General features: G+C 40.1%; 1 protein-coding gene across 1 annotated transcript in view; it reads right to left on the bottom strand.

Moving 5' to 3' along the window:
* The window catches only part of pnpla7b (patatin-like phospholipase domain containing 7b), a 331,521-nt gene that overhangs the window by 301,990 nt on the left and 15,027 nt on the right, over nt 1-14,504 (bottom strand). The window contains exons 2-4 of the mRNA XM_073052200.1: nt 9,965-10,002; nt 6,510-6,584; nt 4,837-4,924 (exon numbers count right to left, since the gene is read on the bottom strand). Coding sequence (XP_072908301.1) covers nt 4,837-4,924; nt 6,510-6,584; nt 9,965-10,002 — 201 coding nt within the window. The remainder of the gene's footprint in view (nt 1-4,836; nt 4,925-6,509; nt 6,585-9,964; nt 10,003-14,504) is intronic.

Here is a 14,504-nt window from a genome sequence, read left to right as displayed (position 1 = left end):
AGCTATTACAGCTATTATCTTTTTGGATAAGTGTCTATTTGTTTTGCACAATGTGATGGAGAAAGATTTGCCCATTACTCCTTGCAAAACTACTCAAAGCTGTGCCAGGTTAATTGGAGAGCAGCGGTGGACAGCAATCTTGACGTCTTGCCAGAGATGTTCGATCAGGTTAGGTCTAGCACTCTAACTGGGCAACTCAAGAACATCAATTTTCTTAATTTGAAGCCACTCCATGGTTACTCTGGCAGTGTGGTTACTCTGGTCGTTGTCCTGCTCAAAGACAAACTTCTTCCCCAGTTTAAGCTTTCCGACAAGGCTGGCAGGTTTTTATCCAGAATCTCTCTGCATTTAGCAGCATTCACCTTCCCATCAATCCTGACCAGATTTCCAGTCCCTGCTGCTGAAAAGCATCTCCAGAGCATGATGCTACCTCCACCATACTTCACAGTCGGGATGGAGTTAGCTGACTGATGCGCAGTATCACATTGTTGAATGAACTGATGATTCAGAGGTAGAAATATGAAGACAGGTGTATAAAATAGGATAGAAAGAGTAACCAGCAACTTGTTCTGTTCTAGTTACGTGGATGCTACTGTAAAGCACATCACATCACTTGTCTCAATTTTCTCAGATGCCAAGGAAATCTGACCACAAGACCTTTTTTGCAGCATCTTGTAAGTGATACCTTGCAAAGTTTTTGCAAGCAAGGATAGAATTTTTTATAAGCCACCCTTCCATAAATAGCCTTTTTGTGCAAGGCCTTACAGATCGTGGAGCCATGAACTTCATCTCCAGTTGTAGCCACTGACTTCTGCAGCTCAGAGTGTCTGGAGGCATCACAGTAGCCTCTCTTACAAGTGCCATTCTTCCCCGGTGACTAAGTTCAGAGGGGCAGCCTGACCTAGGCAGTGTGGTTGTGATTTCATATTTTTTCAGAATCAGATTTATCATCAGCATGTGAAGTGAAATTTGTTAACTTAGCAGCAGCAGTTCAATGCAATATATAATCTAGCAGAGAGACAAAAAAATAATAATAAACAAGTAAATCAATTATGTGTATCGAATAAATTTTTAAAATGTGCAAAAACAGAAATACTGTATATTAAAAAAGTGAGGTAGTGTTCACGGGTTCAATGTCCATTTAGTATCGGATGGCAGAGGGGAAGAAGCTATCCCTGAATCGCTGAGTGTGTGCCTTCAGGCTTCTGTACCTCCTACCTGATGGTAACAGTGAGAAAGGGCATGCCCTGGGTGCTGGAGATACTTAATAATAGACATTGCCTTTCTAAGACACCGTTCCCTAAAGATGTCCTGGGTACTTTGTAGGCTAGTGCCCAAGATGGAGCTGACTAGATTTACAATCTTCTGCAGCTTCTTTCAATTCTTTGCAGTAGTCCTTCCTGAGCAGCCTGTCAGAATGTTCTCCATGGTACAACTATAGAAGTTTTCACCAATCCGCACAGACTGTGGTCTTCCAGTTAGGAAGTCGAGGATCCAATTGCAGAGGGAGGTACAGAGGCCCAGGTTCTGCAACTTCTCAATCAGGATTGTGGGAATGATGGTATTAAATGCTGAGCTATCATCAATGAACAGCATCCTGACGTAGGTGTTTGTGGTGTCTAGGTCTAAAGCCGTGTGGAGGGACATTGAGATTGCGTCTGCCGTTGACCTATTGTGGCAATAGGCAAATTGCAATGGGTCCAGGTCCTTGTTGAGGCAGGAGTTCAGTCTAGTCATAACCAACCTCTCAAAGCATTTATTACTGTTGATGTTAGTGCCACCGGGCGGTAGTCATTATGGCAGCCCACATTATGTCTTCTCAGGCACTGGTATAATTGTTGCCTTTTTGAAGCAAGTGGGAATTTCTCTCCACAGCAGTGAGAGGTTGAAAATGTCTTTGAATACTCCTGCTAGTTGGTCAGCACAGGTTTTCAGAGCCTTACCAAGTACTCCATCGGGACCTTCTGCCTTGCGAGGGTTCACTCTCTTTAAAGACAGTCAAACATCGGCCTTTGAGACAAAGATCACAGGGTCATCAGCTACAGCAGGGATTTTCACAGCTACAGTTGTGTTCTCACTTTCAAAGCATGCATTGAAGGCATTAAGTTCATCTGGTAGTGAAGCATCGCTACCATTCATATTGTTGGGTTTTGCTTTGTAGGAAGTAATGTCTTGCAGACCCTGCCAGAGTTGCTGTACATCTGGTATCGCCTCCAATCTCGTTTGAAATTGTTCCACTTTTTCACAAAGGACTGCACTGAGCTGCAAGGTATGTTCAATGCCTTTGAGATGGTCTTGTATCCTTCCCCAAATTTGTGCTTCTCCATTATCATTTCCCTGACTTGTCTTGAATGCTCTTTTATCTCCATTTTGGTTTGGTTTGTTGAAAATCTACCATACTGTTGGACCTTACAGAGAGAATGGGTATTTAATCTTACGGATTCATTGAAAACAGGTGATCCTCCAATTTTCTACATCAGCGAATTGGTTGAGTTGGTAAAGAAATAGTACAATATATTGCACCTGAGGAAAGTTAGCGTAGTGATTACAACGGTTGATGAATACTTTTTCAGCCTCACAATTTTGGTTTTTAATTTTTAGTTAATTGTTGAGCAGTTTTGGAACTTTTCTTTTGGTTTGATGATGAATGATCAGCTCAAAAATCTTACTTCAATATATCTTAAATTTAGAAAATCAGACAGCAAAATGTGAAAATAATTGTGGGGCCTGAATACTTTGTCCAAGGCACTGTAAGCGCTGGAACTGCCTCACTTAACAATTCCATCATCTTATCTTAAACAGCTTAAAATTTATCACTGGCCATATTTTTGGTCATCCTTCCCAATACATGGCAATGGCAGAAAATTTACATTTTCTATACACTGCTTTCTCTGTATACTACACAAAGAAAATCATATGAACATACACATATGAATTAGCTGTAGTAGGACTCCCTGCCCTTCAAGCCTGCTAGCCATTTCATAAGATCAAGACAGATCCAATTATAACCTGACTCCTCATTCTCAGCTGCACCTAGCACAAGTACATGTCCACCTGACTTTAAAAAAAATAGCCAAATGACTCTGCTTCCACTGCCCTTCGAAGAAGAGGTCCACAGAGGAAACATCCTTCCACATCCACCCTGTCAATATCTCTCAGGATTTTTTACATTTCAATCAAGTCCACTCCTATTCTTCCCTTGTAACCTACACAACCTTTCTTTGTAAGGCAAGCTGCCCATTCTAGACATTAGTCTAGTAAGCTGCTGATTGAATTCCTGATTAATCTTGGTTACTTAAATCCACTTGACCTGGTTTAACCCCTTCCTGTTTATAGTGGTTGAGGTTTTAACGTGCATACTCTCACAATGATTCCATCGCCAATTTCAATAAACCAAAGGATTGTAAGTAATACCTACCTATTCCTAAATAATTTGAATCCATTTGAAGGCAGAATTTGTCTAAATCAGAAGAATCTCTTCAATTCTAATCAATTTATATTTCCTTTGTACCTGCAGGCTTTTTCCCTTATCAGCTTTCTCAAATCTCACAAAGCACAGAAAAATATCCAACAATTTTGCCATGCCTATGCTTGTTTCAAATATCCTCTATATTGCTAGGGGCGACATAGAAATGGGAAACAAGAGAGTAAAAGGTCACTAGCCAGCAGGAACCATGATACATATAACTTGCTACTGCTTTCTGTACAGCACTTGCATGAGTGTGCACACTAAAAAGTTGGAAATTACACTTATGAACTTTCACTATTGCTTTCAATACAAAGCTCTTTTCTCTAATCTTTGACTACAATGTAATTAAGGGCTATTTCCCATCATCCATTTTCATTTTATCCCTTACTTCATCTCCCCTTTGAACCTTTGCTTTTCAGTAATCTTATCAGTTGAATCCTGGATGATTAATCACTCCTTTTTATTTGAAGGGAGAGGGCGTGTATTTGCTTCATAACTATAATATTATTTCACGAGATTCATAAACACAAGAGATACTGCAGGTGTTAGAAATGTCAAGCAACATGCACGTATACACACATACACATACACACACACGCGCGCACACCTGCACAAAGTTCTGGAGGAACTCTGCGAATTAAGCAGCATCTAAGGAGAGGAATGGTCTAAGACCCTTTGTCAGTTTAGTCCAGGATCTAAGCTCCAACAAAGACTACCAGCAGCTCTGGACTGCTGCACTTCATATTCTACCTGTAGGTGGGTGACTATTTTGGACTTGCTGTTCTACCTTGTCGATCTACTGTTACCAAATAACTGTGGATGTTCTTAGAGCCTTTGCTTCTCTACCCAAAGTATCAAAAATAGGGGAGAATAAAGCAGGGTAGTGAAATCAAGGCAGGGAGGAAAGGAACTGGCTTTCCACATATAACACTAACTATAAATTTCTAAGCAAACTTGAACCATATTTACTGCAATAAAGAAACAATGCCTAGGCAATAAAGGAGGGGTTGTTCACTGATCTTTATTATTCCTCACAAATTGCAGATTTCCTGTTCATAAGCTCAGGGTACACTCCTAGCCCTAACATGATGGTGTGAAGCATGAGCATCGTCTAACTACTGATGCTCTGTCACATGATGGCATGTGGTAGATCTGCCTGCAAATACAGTGCATTGAGTCATCGTCTCCTGTAAGGAAGAAAATTAATAACAGTTTACTGGTTCAACAGAAATCTTGTCTTTGATAATCGGAGGTTTTTACTCTATAAACATGGTTAAAATTAGTTGAAGGCGGCTGGGTTTTAGATGAGCAGAACATGTTAGTACATCAACTGATTCAGTTAACTCGCTATTCAAAAATGTACTTACTCGACTGCTTCATTCTTCTGTAGATGAAAAATATGATGATTACAACCAGAAGAATAGCAACAAGTGCTCCAATCATCATTCCTGTCAGCTGGAGGAAATATTTAAAAGTAATATTAATATACTTGTCTGCAGAATCATTTTCCTACCTCTGTACTGTAGTTCATTAGACAACCTTCCCCTCCCAAGTGACCAAATTCTCTCCATTTCCTCATAGATAAATGCTTTCAATTCCAGTCAATTTATACTTTACTCTGCCTCCCTTAACATCAGATGACGTATTCAAATGTTGGGATCATTTTCATGGAGCATTTTTATTAACCATGTCAATTTTGACTTTTCTGTCAAGGTCCACACTTTTATAATGTAACCCTCTAGGTCATGGAGAACTGTTCCGGTATCTGGCACTTCACTCAACTGACAAATATCGATAGTGGTATCTAAGAGGGGGACTTGGTATTCACTTCTATCATGTGAACAGGCCGGGTTCATTTTCTCCACTGTTTTGAGGGTGCACTTCTTACTGTGCAATAACCACAGCCAATCAGGAACTGGAAATTTAACCAACCAGATGAGTTAAAACCAAAACCTTTTCCCCAATAGGTCAGGAATGGTTTGGATGTTTTGTTCTAGATATTCTTTCAATGTTACCAATATAAAGTGCGCAGTTTATTCAAATCATAAAATCACACAGCACAGGTCACACTTGTGGCTATACTTAGCTAACATTTGAGAGGAAAATGGTATCCAGTTGCCCTGCTCTTTCCTCATAGTCCTGCAGATATTTCCATTTTGAATATTCATCGAGACCCTTTTAAAAGCTACAGGTAGCTTTACCACCCTTTCAAGCCATTTATTTCAGAAAATAAACCCAGAAAAAAATCTTTCCATCAGAATCAGGTTTATTATCATTGACTAATGTTATCAAGAAACATTCCCATAGGTGTTCAAGAGTGAATACACATGATCCTTTTCCCTCTCATTTTAATATAGATTTTACTGTCAAGCAAAAAAAAAATTAAATACTGGTGGGAAAAAATATCACCAAGCCTACTGAAAGTAATATTTCCTAGATTCAGAATGCACCCAAGTATCAGAATGGATCAAATTCATTTTCTATATAGCTCGTGACAACCTTTCATCACTGCCCACAGTATAACAGCCAGTAATATAAGATTTATTCTTTACTATTCAGAAACCAAAGAAAACAACTATACATTAATATACAACAAAAGCACAGCAATGCACTAATAACCTTCATCTGACAAATACCAAAGTAGTTAAAGAGTCAATGCTCCAGGTCAGAGACCAGAAAACCTCAACACCTGATTGAATGATAAGCCTTGAAGAGCAACTGTGATCAAAGAAATAATGTTTCCACTGACAAGAGGATCATTAAGCACTAAACACCAATTTTAGCTAAATGGCAAAAAAAGTCACGGACACTCGAGCAAGTTGTGATAATGTGGAAAGGTCAATGGAAACAGATTCAACAGTAATTTGCAAAATGAATAAAGAAAGAAAAATCGGTATGGTTATGTGGAAAGTGAAACCGAGTCATAGTTCTTTCAAAAAGCTGACAAATGTGATAAGCCAGACTGCCTCCTTCTGTGGCAATATCCCAACAATTGCAAAGTCCACTACTTGCTTCCCATTATGCAACCATACATACATACCATTGTGGTCTGAATTTTCTCCTCCACAAACTGCTGGACTAATGCAGAAAGATCCCCACTGATTGGCATCCCAACCTGTGACAGACAATGAGAAATAAATACATTTATCAAAAGCAGTGTTTTAATAGTTTCAAATTTTTGCAATAACTGGGCAAGAAGATATGACATCACATAAAAACTCCGTCACCTGCAGTTTAGCATTAGAATTTTACTTTTTAGCTTTCCTTTATAGATTCCTTAGATTAATTCATTTTGTATTATTAATTTAGATGCATTAAAAGCAATAAGGTGAAAAAAGGTTAAATATGAAAGTAGGCAATCCAATAATGCAAAAAAAGGTTACCAAGTTTTTTTTCAGATATATAAAGAGTAAAAGAGGGAAAAATGGATATCAACCACAGGAAAATGATGCTCTAGAGGTAGTAATGAGGACCAAGAAATAGCAGACACACTCAGCAGGTATTTTCTGTCAGACTTCACTGTGGAAGACACTAGCAGAATGCCAGACATTCAAGAGTGTCAGGGGGCTTTAGTGAATGTGGTTGCTATTACTAAAGTGAATGTGCTTGGGAAGCCAAAGAGACTACATGTAGATAAATCACATGGACCAGATGGACTACACCCCAGGATTCTACAAGAGGTAGCTGAAGAGACTGTAGAGACATTAGCAGTGATCTTTCAAGAATCATTAGATTCTACAATGGGTCAAAAAGAAATTGCAAATGTCACTTCACTCTTTATGAAGGGATGGAGGCAAAATAAAGGAAATCATAGGCCAGTTAGCCTAACTCCAGTGGTTGGGAAGATGTTGGAGTCCGTTATTAAGGATGACGTTTCAGGGTACTTGGAGGCACATGATAAAATAGGCCAAAATCAGCATGAGAAGTCTTGCCAGACAAATCTGTTGAAATTCTTTTGGGGAAATAACATGCAGGATAGACAAAGGAAAGTCAGGGGATGTTGTTTACTTGGATTTTCAGAAGGCCTTTGACAAGATGCTGCACATAAGGCTGCTAATCAAGATAAGACCCTATGGCATAACAGGAAAGACTTTAGCAAGGACAGAAGATTGGATGACTGGCAGGAAGCAATAAAGGATTGGCTGCCGGTGACTAGTGGTGATCCACCGGGGTGGGTGTTGAAACTGCTACTTCTCCCCATTATATGTAAATGACTTGGATGACAGAATTGATGGCTTTGTGGACAATATAAAGATATGTGAAGGAGCAGGTAGTGTTGTGGAAGCAGGAAGTTTGCAGCATTAGATTAGGAGAATGAGCAAAGAAATGGCAGATGGAATATAGTGCAGGGAAGTGAATGATCATGCACTCTAGTAGAAGGATTAAAAGTGTAGACCATTTACTAAACAGCGAGCAAGTTCAGAAATCAGAGAAGCAAAGAAACTTGGGAGTCCTTATACAGGATTCCTTAAAGATTAACTTGCAGGTTGAGTCAGTAGTAAGGAAGGTAAATTCAATATTAGCATTCATTTCAAGAGGACTAACATAAAAGCAAAGATGTAATCCTGAGGCGTTATAAGGCATTGATCAGACCGCACTTGGAATATTGTGATTATATTGGGCCTCTTATCTAAATGAAGATGTGCTGGCATTGGAGAGGGTCCAAGAGAAGGTTCACAAGAATGATGCCAGAAATTAAAGGGTTAATGCATGAGGAACGTTTGATTGCTCTGGGCCTGTAATCACTGGAGTTTAAAAGAATGGGGGGGGGGGGGGGGAGAGGCTGGAGAGAAATCTCATTGAAACGTATCAAATATTGAAAGATAGAGTGGATATGGAGAAGTTGTTTCTATAAGTGGGGGAGTCTAGGACCAGAGGGCACAGCCTCAGAATAGAAGGGTGCCCCTTTAGAATAAGGATGAGGAGGAATTTCTTCAGCCAGAGTGTGGAATTCATTGCAGATTGCTGTGGAGGTCAATTCACTGGCATATTTAAAGTGAAGGTTGATTAATAAGGGTGTCAAAGGTTATGAGGAATAGGCAAGAGAATAGGGTTAAAAAAGATAATAAATTAGCCATGATGGAATGGCGGAGCAGACTTGATGTGCTGAATGGCATATTTCTGCTCCTGTGTCTTACGTGAGTGGGACTTTTATCAAAACATATTTACACAGACTTCTACATCTTGATAGCAGACTTTTCAGACCATTAAGTATTCTTTTTCAATATTTGGTCACTGCTACTTCATTAGTCAGTGCAGTATCTAACTAACACATCAGTGATCTGCAAACAACATTACCAATGGTCAATATATACAATGTGTGTTTTAATGGAACAATTGAAGGCTCAATCCCAACTCTTGAAGTAAATCGATGGAATCTTTAATTCACCCAGAGGGCATAGAACAATACAGCACAGGAACAGGCATGTCACCCACAATGTTGTACCAAACCATTTTATCAAATGCCTGTCAGAGGTTCTTGAACACCTCTATCGTATTTTCCTCCACCTGCACCAACACTCTGTATTAAAAAAAAACTTGTCCCACACATTTCTTTGAACTTACAGCTCTCCCCTTAAATGCATGCCCTCTCATATTAGACATTTCAACACTGGGAAAAAGACAGTGGCTGTCTATTCTATCTATGCCTCTCCTTATCTTATAAGCCTCAATCAGGTAAACAACCCAAGTTTATCCAACCTCTCCTTATAGTAGATGCCCTCTAATCCAGGAAGCATCCTGGTAAATCTCCTCTAAACCCTCTCTAAAGCCTCAATATCCTTCCTATAACAGTGACCTGAAATGAAAGCAATAGCAAAAATGCAAACAAACAAGTCTTCTAAATCTACAACCTAACTTCCTGACCCTTGAATGCAATTACTCGACTAATGCTATATGCCTTCTTCATCACTATCAAACCAAGTCGCCACTTTGGTAGAGTTATGGGCTTAGATCCTGAAGATCCCTCTGCACTTCAACACTGGGTAATGGCAAGACCCTTACACCTCTTTAGATTTGATCTCCCAAAGTGCAACAATTCATATTTGACTGGGTGAAGTTCCATCAACCATTTCTTTACTCATTATTTGCAACTGATCTATATCCTGCTGCATCCTTTGCCAGTCTTCTACACTATCCATAACATCACCAACCTTTATATTGTCTGCAAACTTCCTAACCCATCTCACATACTTTCTCCAACAAATACGTACAAAATTAGATCATTTTTCTCAATAAATAAATGAACAAGTATAATACTTTGTGTTATTTATTTAACTGGGTTCCCTTATCTTGCTTAATGACTAATGTGAAGATCTGATTACGTTTTAGGTCAGATTTATGCAAAAATAGAAATACAGGGTTCACAAACTTTCTAGCCCCACGGTATAAGTGTCACAAGACTCCTATCACCATGAACACAGGAACAACTTGAACGATCCCCTCGGCTCTACAGTACCGATGTCCACTGATGAAACAGAGAAATTGAGGAACTACCTCAGAGCTTACGCAGCCATCCGGCTCCTTCAGTGCATCTGGAGTAAAGAAAGAGAAAACAGTCAAAACCAATTCAGGACAAAATACACTCCATGCATTGACCATAACAAGACATGGTAAAAAAAAAACAAGTGCAAAATAACCAGAACTTGTTTGGGAAAAACAGTTGTATTGCCCGTTAATAGGTATCAATTTACCTATGCTTTATTTCTTGGACCAAAAGAAGCTACAGAAAGTTGTAAAAATTAGTCAGCCCCATCTTGCGTACTAGCATCTGTTGTATCCAAGACATCTTCAAGGAGTGGTGCCTCAGAAAGGAGATGTCAATTATTAAGGAGCCCCATCACTCAGGACATACCCTCTTCTCATTGTTACCATCAAGGAGGGGGTACTGAAGCCTGAAGGCACACACTCAGCGATTCAGGAACAGCTACTTCCTCTCTACCAAACAATTCCTAAATGGACATTGAACCCATGATATTACCTCACTTTAAAAAAAATACATATAATTTCTGTTTTTGCCCTATTTTAATCTAATATACATATATATAGTAATCGATTTCCTTATTTTTTTCTTCTTTCTATATTATTATGTTCTGCAGTGAACTGTTGCTGCTAAGTTAACAAAATTCACAACACATGCCGGTGATAATGAACCGGATTCTGATTCTTTCTACTTTTCTACACTCCATAGAACAGTACAGTTCATGTACATATTTGCACCTCAAACATTTCATGGTCACTTTTATACCCTTGCATTTTTGTACAGCTTATCTGAATAGTTTCCTTCATTAAGATAGTGACTGAAGAGTTCAATGTTCTTTTGGAACAGTCAGATGTAATGTGGCCAGTGACTAGCAAGTAGTGACAGGCTATTTGAGCACTAGGGATATCCCAGTCAGATCTGTCCACAGAAAATGCATTCCCACCAGTGCTCAACAGAAATTCTAAGTATTTCCCTGTGCTTCCCCAATCCAGAGGCCAAAAGTAGTTTTACAGCTCTGAACTCCACAGCTAAAACTAGCTAATAACTACACTGGGGAACAAAACTACACTGTCCTGTTACCACAGACTATCCTGTGCTGCATCAGATGATCATGGAACTATCAGAGCTAAAAAGCTGTATGGAATAAAAACCTAGGTTAATTATATAATTATGAAGCAGAACTTCCTTTTTAAAATCAAAGTAGTAGAGAATGGAGTCATTGAAATTTACAGCACGGTAGGCTGGCTTTAGGCAAATCCTAGATGGCCCTTCTACAAGGCACAGTGGGCTGTAGCAGAGCTTCAACAACAGGGTGCAAACTCAAGTCCCTGCCCACAAAGGCCCCTGTTAGCTCCCCAACAGAACAAGCTGCCAGGGATTTTTCTTGTTTTCCACACATCCTAATTATCAGTTATATGAAAAGTGAACAAATATTTTACAAAATGTATTAAAAATCATAAATTTAAATACTTCAGTGGTTGGTAAGTTGATGGAAAAGATCTTGAGAGGCAGGATTTATGAACATTTGGAGAGGCATGATTAGGAATAGTCAGCATGGCTTTGTCAAAGGCAGGTCATGCCTTACAAGCCTGATTAAATTTAAACACGTTAATGAAGGTAGAGCAGTAGATGTAGTGTATATAGAGTTCAGCAAGGCATTTGATAAGGTGCCCCATGCAAGGCTTATTGAGAAAGTAAGGGGGCATGGGATCCAAGGGGACCTTACTTTGTGGATCCAGAACTGGCTTGCCCACAGAAGGCAAAGAGTGGTTGTAGACGGGTTATATTCTGCATGGAGGTTGGTGGTGTGCCTCAGGGATCTGTTCTGGGACCCCTTTTCTTCGTGATTTTTATAAATAACCTGGATGAGGAAGTGGAGGGATGGGTTAGTAAATTTGCTGATGACACAAAGGTTGGGGATGTTGTGGATAGTGTGGAGAGCTGTCAGATGTTACAGAGGGACATCGATAGGATGCAAAACTGGGCTGAGAAGTGGCAGATGGAGTTCAACCCAGATAAGTGTGAGGTGGTTCATTTTGTGTCAAATATGATGGCAGAATATAGTATTAATGGTAAGACTCTTGGCAGTGTGGAGGATCAGAGGGACCTTGGGGTCCGAGTTCATAGAACACTCAAACCTGCTGCGGAGATTTATTCTGTGGTTAAGAAGGCATTCAGTGCATTGGCCTTCATCAACCGTGGGATTGACTTTAAGAGCCCAGAAGTAATGTTACAGCTATATCGGACCCTGGTCAGACCCACTTGGGAGTACTGTGCTCAGTTCTGGTCACCTCACTACAGGAAGGATGTGGAAACTATAGAAAGGATGCAGAGGAGATTTACAAAGATGTTGCCTGGATTGGGAAGCATGCCTTATGAGAATAGATTAAGTGAACTTGGCCTTTTCTCCTTGGAATGGCAGACAAGAGGTGACCTGATAGAGTTGTATAAGATGATGAGAGGCATTGATTGTGTGGATAGCCAGAGACTTTTTCTCAGTACTGAAATGGCTAACACAAGAGGGCACAGATTTAAGGCGCTTGGAAGTCGGTACAGGGGAGATGTCAGAGGTAAGTTTGTTTGTGTTTTTTTTAAAGCGCAGGAAGTGGTGAGTGCACAGAATAAGATAGGGTCTTTTAAGAGACTCCTGGATAGGTACATGGAGCTTAGAAAAATAGAGGGCTAAGGATAACCCTAGGTAATTTCTAAAGTAAGTACATGTTTGGCACAGCATTGTGGGCCAAAGGGCCTGTATTGTGCTGTAGGTTTTCTATGTTTCTAAGTACAGTGGATTCTAGTTAATTGGGACACATCGGGACCAGTACATTTTGACCTAATTAAGTAACTACCAAAATTAGCCGAAGTTTCATGGAAATTGTTAAAAAGGTATAAAAGGATAAACTATAATTTAACTGAGTAACAAATTATGTATTTAAATGAAATATAGAACAAATTGAAATACTACCAATACTACTACAGTGCTAGAAAACTCTGCATTAGTTCTTAATAGTTATCAATGGAGGAATTCATTATATGCACTGCTATGTATGGGGTATTCAAGGAGGGACAGCACCTCTGATGAAGGGGCTTGTCGTGTCCATTCTGAAGCAGCTCATTCACCATTGGTCTCCACCAGACACTCAGCTTTCACCTGTGGCTCCAAGTAGCTGTTTGTATGTGACAGAATGGCAGGCAGTGACTAGTGGGGTACCGCAAGGCTCAGTGCTGGGACCCCAGTTGTTTACAATATATATTAGTGATTTAGACGAGGGAATTAAATGCAGCATCTCCAAGTTTGCGGATGACACGAAGCTGGGTGGCGGTGTTAGCTGTGAGGAGGATGCTAAGAGGATGCAGGGTGACTTGGATAGGTTAGGTGAGTGGGCAAATTCATGGCAGATGCAATTTAATGTGGATAAATGTGAGGTTATCCACTCTGGTTGCAAGAACAGGAAAACAGATTATTATCTGAACGGTGGCCGATTAGGAAAAGGGGAGATGCAACGAGATCTGGGTGTCATTGTACACCAGTCATTGAAGGTGGGCATGCAGGTACAGCAGGCGGTGAAAAAGGCAAATGGTATTACGGCATTCATAGCAAAAGGATTTGAGTACAGGAGCAGGAAGGTTCTACTGCAGTTGTACAAGGCCTTGAGTTCTGAGTTGGATGATCAGCCATGATCATACTGAATGGCAGTGCAGGCTCAAAGGGCCGAATGGCCTACTCCTGCACCTATTTTCTATGTTTCTATGACAGTAATCACACCTGGTACGCTGGTTCAAAAGGTGGGCTAAACTAGACGAGGACAGCCATCAAGCCTCATACCCCAGTGAAATAGGGATATGCCTGACCTAGGTTGCAAAGTCAGCTCCTGCATACTAAATGGATGAGAACAACAATGAAATCCAACAGCCAAGGCAGCTGCTCTGCAACATTTTGTGGAGAGTGAAGGACATGATATGGCACAGAAGTCACAGTTATCCACTGCAACCAAGGAAGACCCAAGTTTGTGAAGACTACTCGTACCCTTGGACCCAGACTTCCAAGAAGAGTGGAACTGTCCCTGTGCAAAAGCTTTTCCACTTTAAAAGCTCTCCCACACAGGTGTCACCATCGTCATTAGAAGCGACGGATGGCCAACATGCTGCCAGCTTCTTTTGACTGACTGTGAATGAACAAAATTAATGTAGGCCACCTAGTGCAGATAATGGACTGCCTTTATATAATGTTTTCAGTAATTGTATCCTCCAAATCTTCATTTTCATTGCACCATTCAAGATGATTGCCAATACCTTCAAATTCTTCATCGTTCCTAATTCATTTTAAGTAGTGAAATCATTTAATTTTCACTACCAGCATTTCTGCACCTCCAAGCCTGAATGCTTGAAACCGCAGTGAGCAAAACAATTCTAAACTGTCTTCTTTCTAGCCAACTACCAGTGACAAAAATCACTGCTTTTTGAACAAAAGCACACACAACTGACGCTACTTAAAAACTGTTTAGAGTGTAGTGTTTAATGGCCACACAAGTTCATGCAACTGCCAATAGTTAG

The sequence above is a fragment of the Hemitrygon akajei genome, chromosome 7 (genome assembly GCF_048418815.1).
Source record: "Hemitrygon akajei chromosome 7, sHemAka1.3, whole genome shotgun sequence".
NCBI lineage: Eukaryota > Metazoa > Chordata > Chondrichthyes > Myliobatiformes > Dasyatidae > Hemitrygon > Hemitrygon akajei.
Note: the sequence above shows the minus strand (reverse complement) of the source record. Positions and strands in the feature narration are given on the sequence as shown.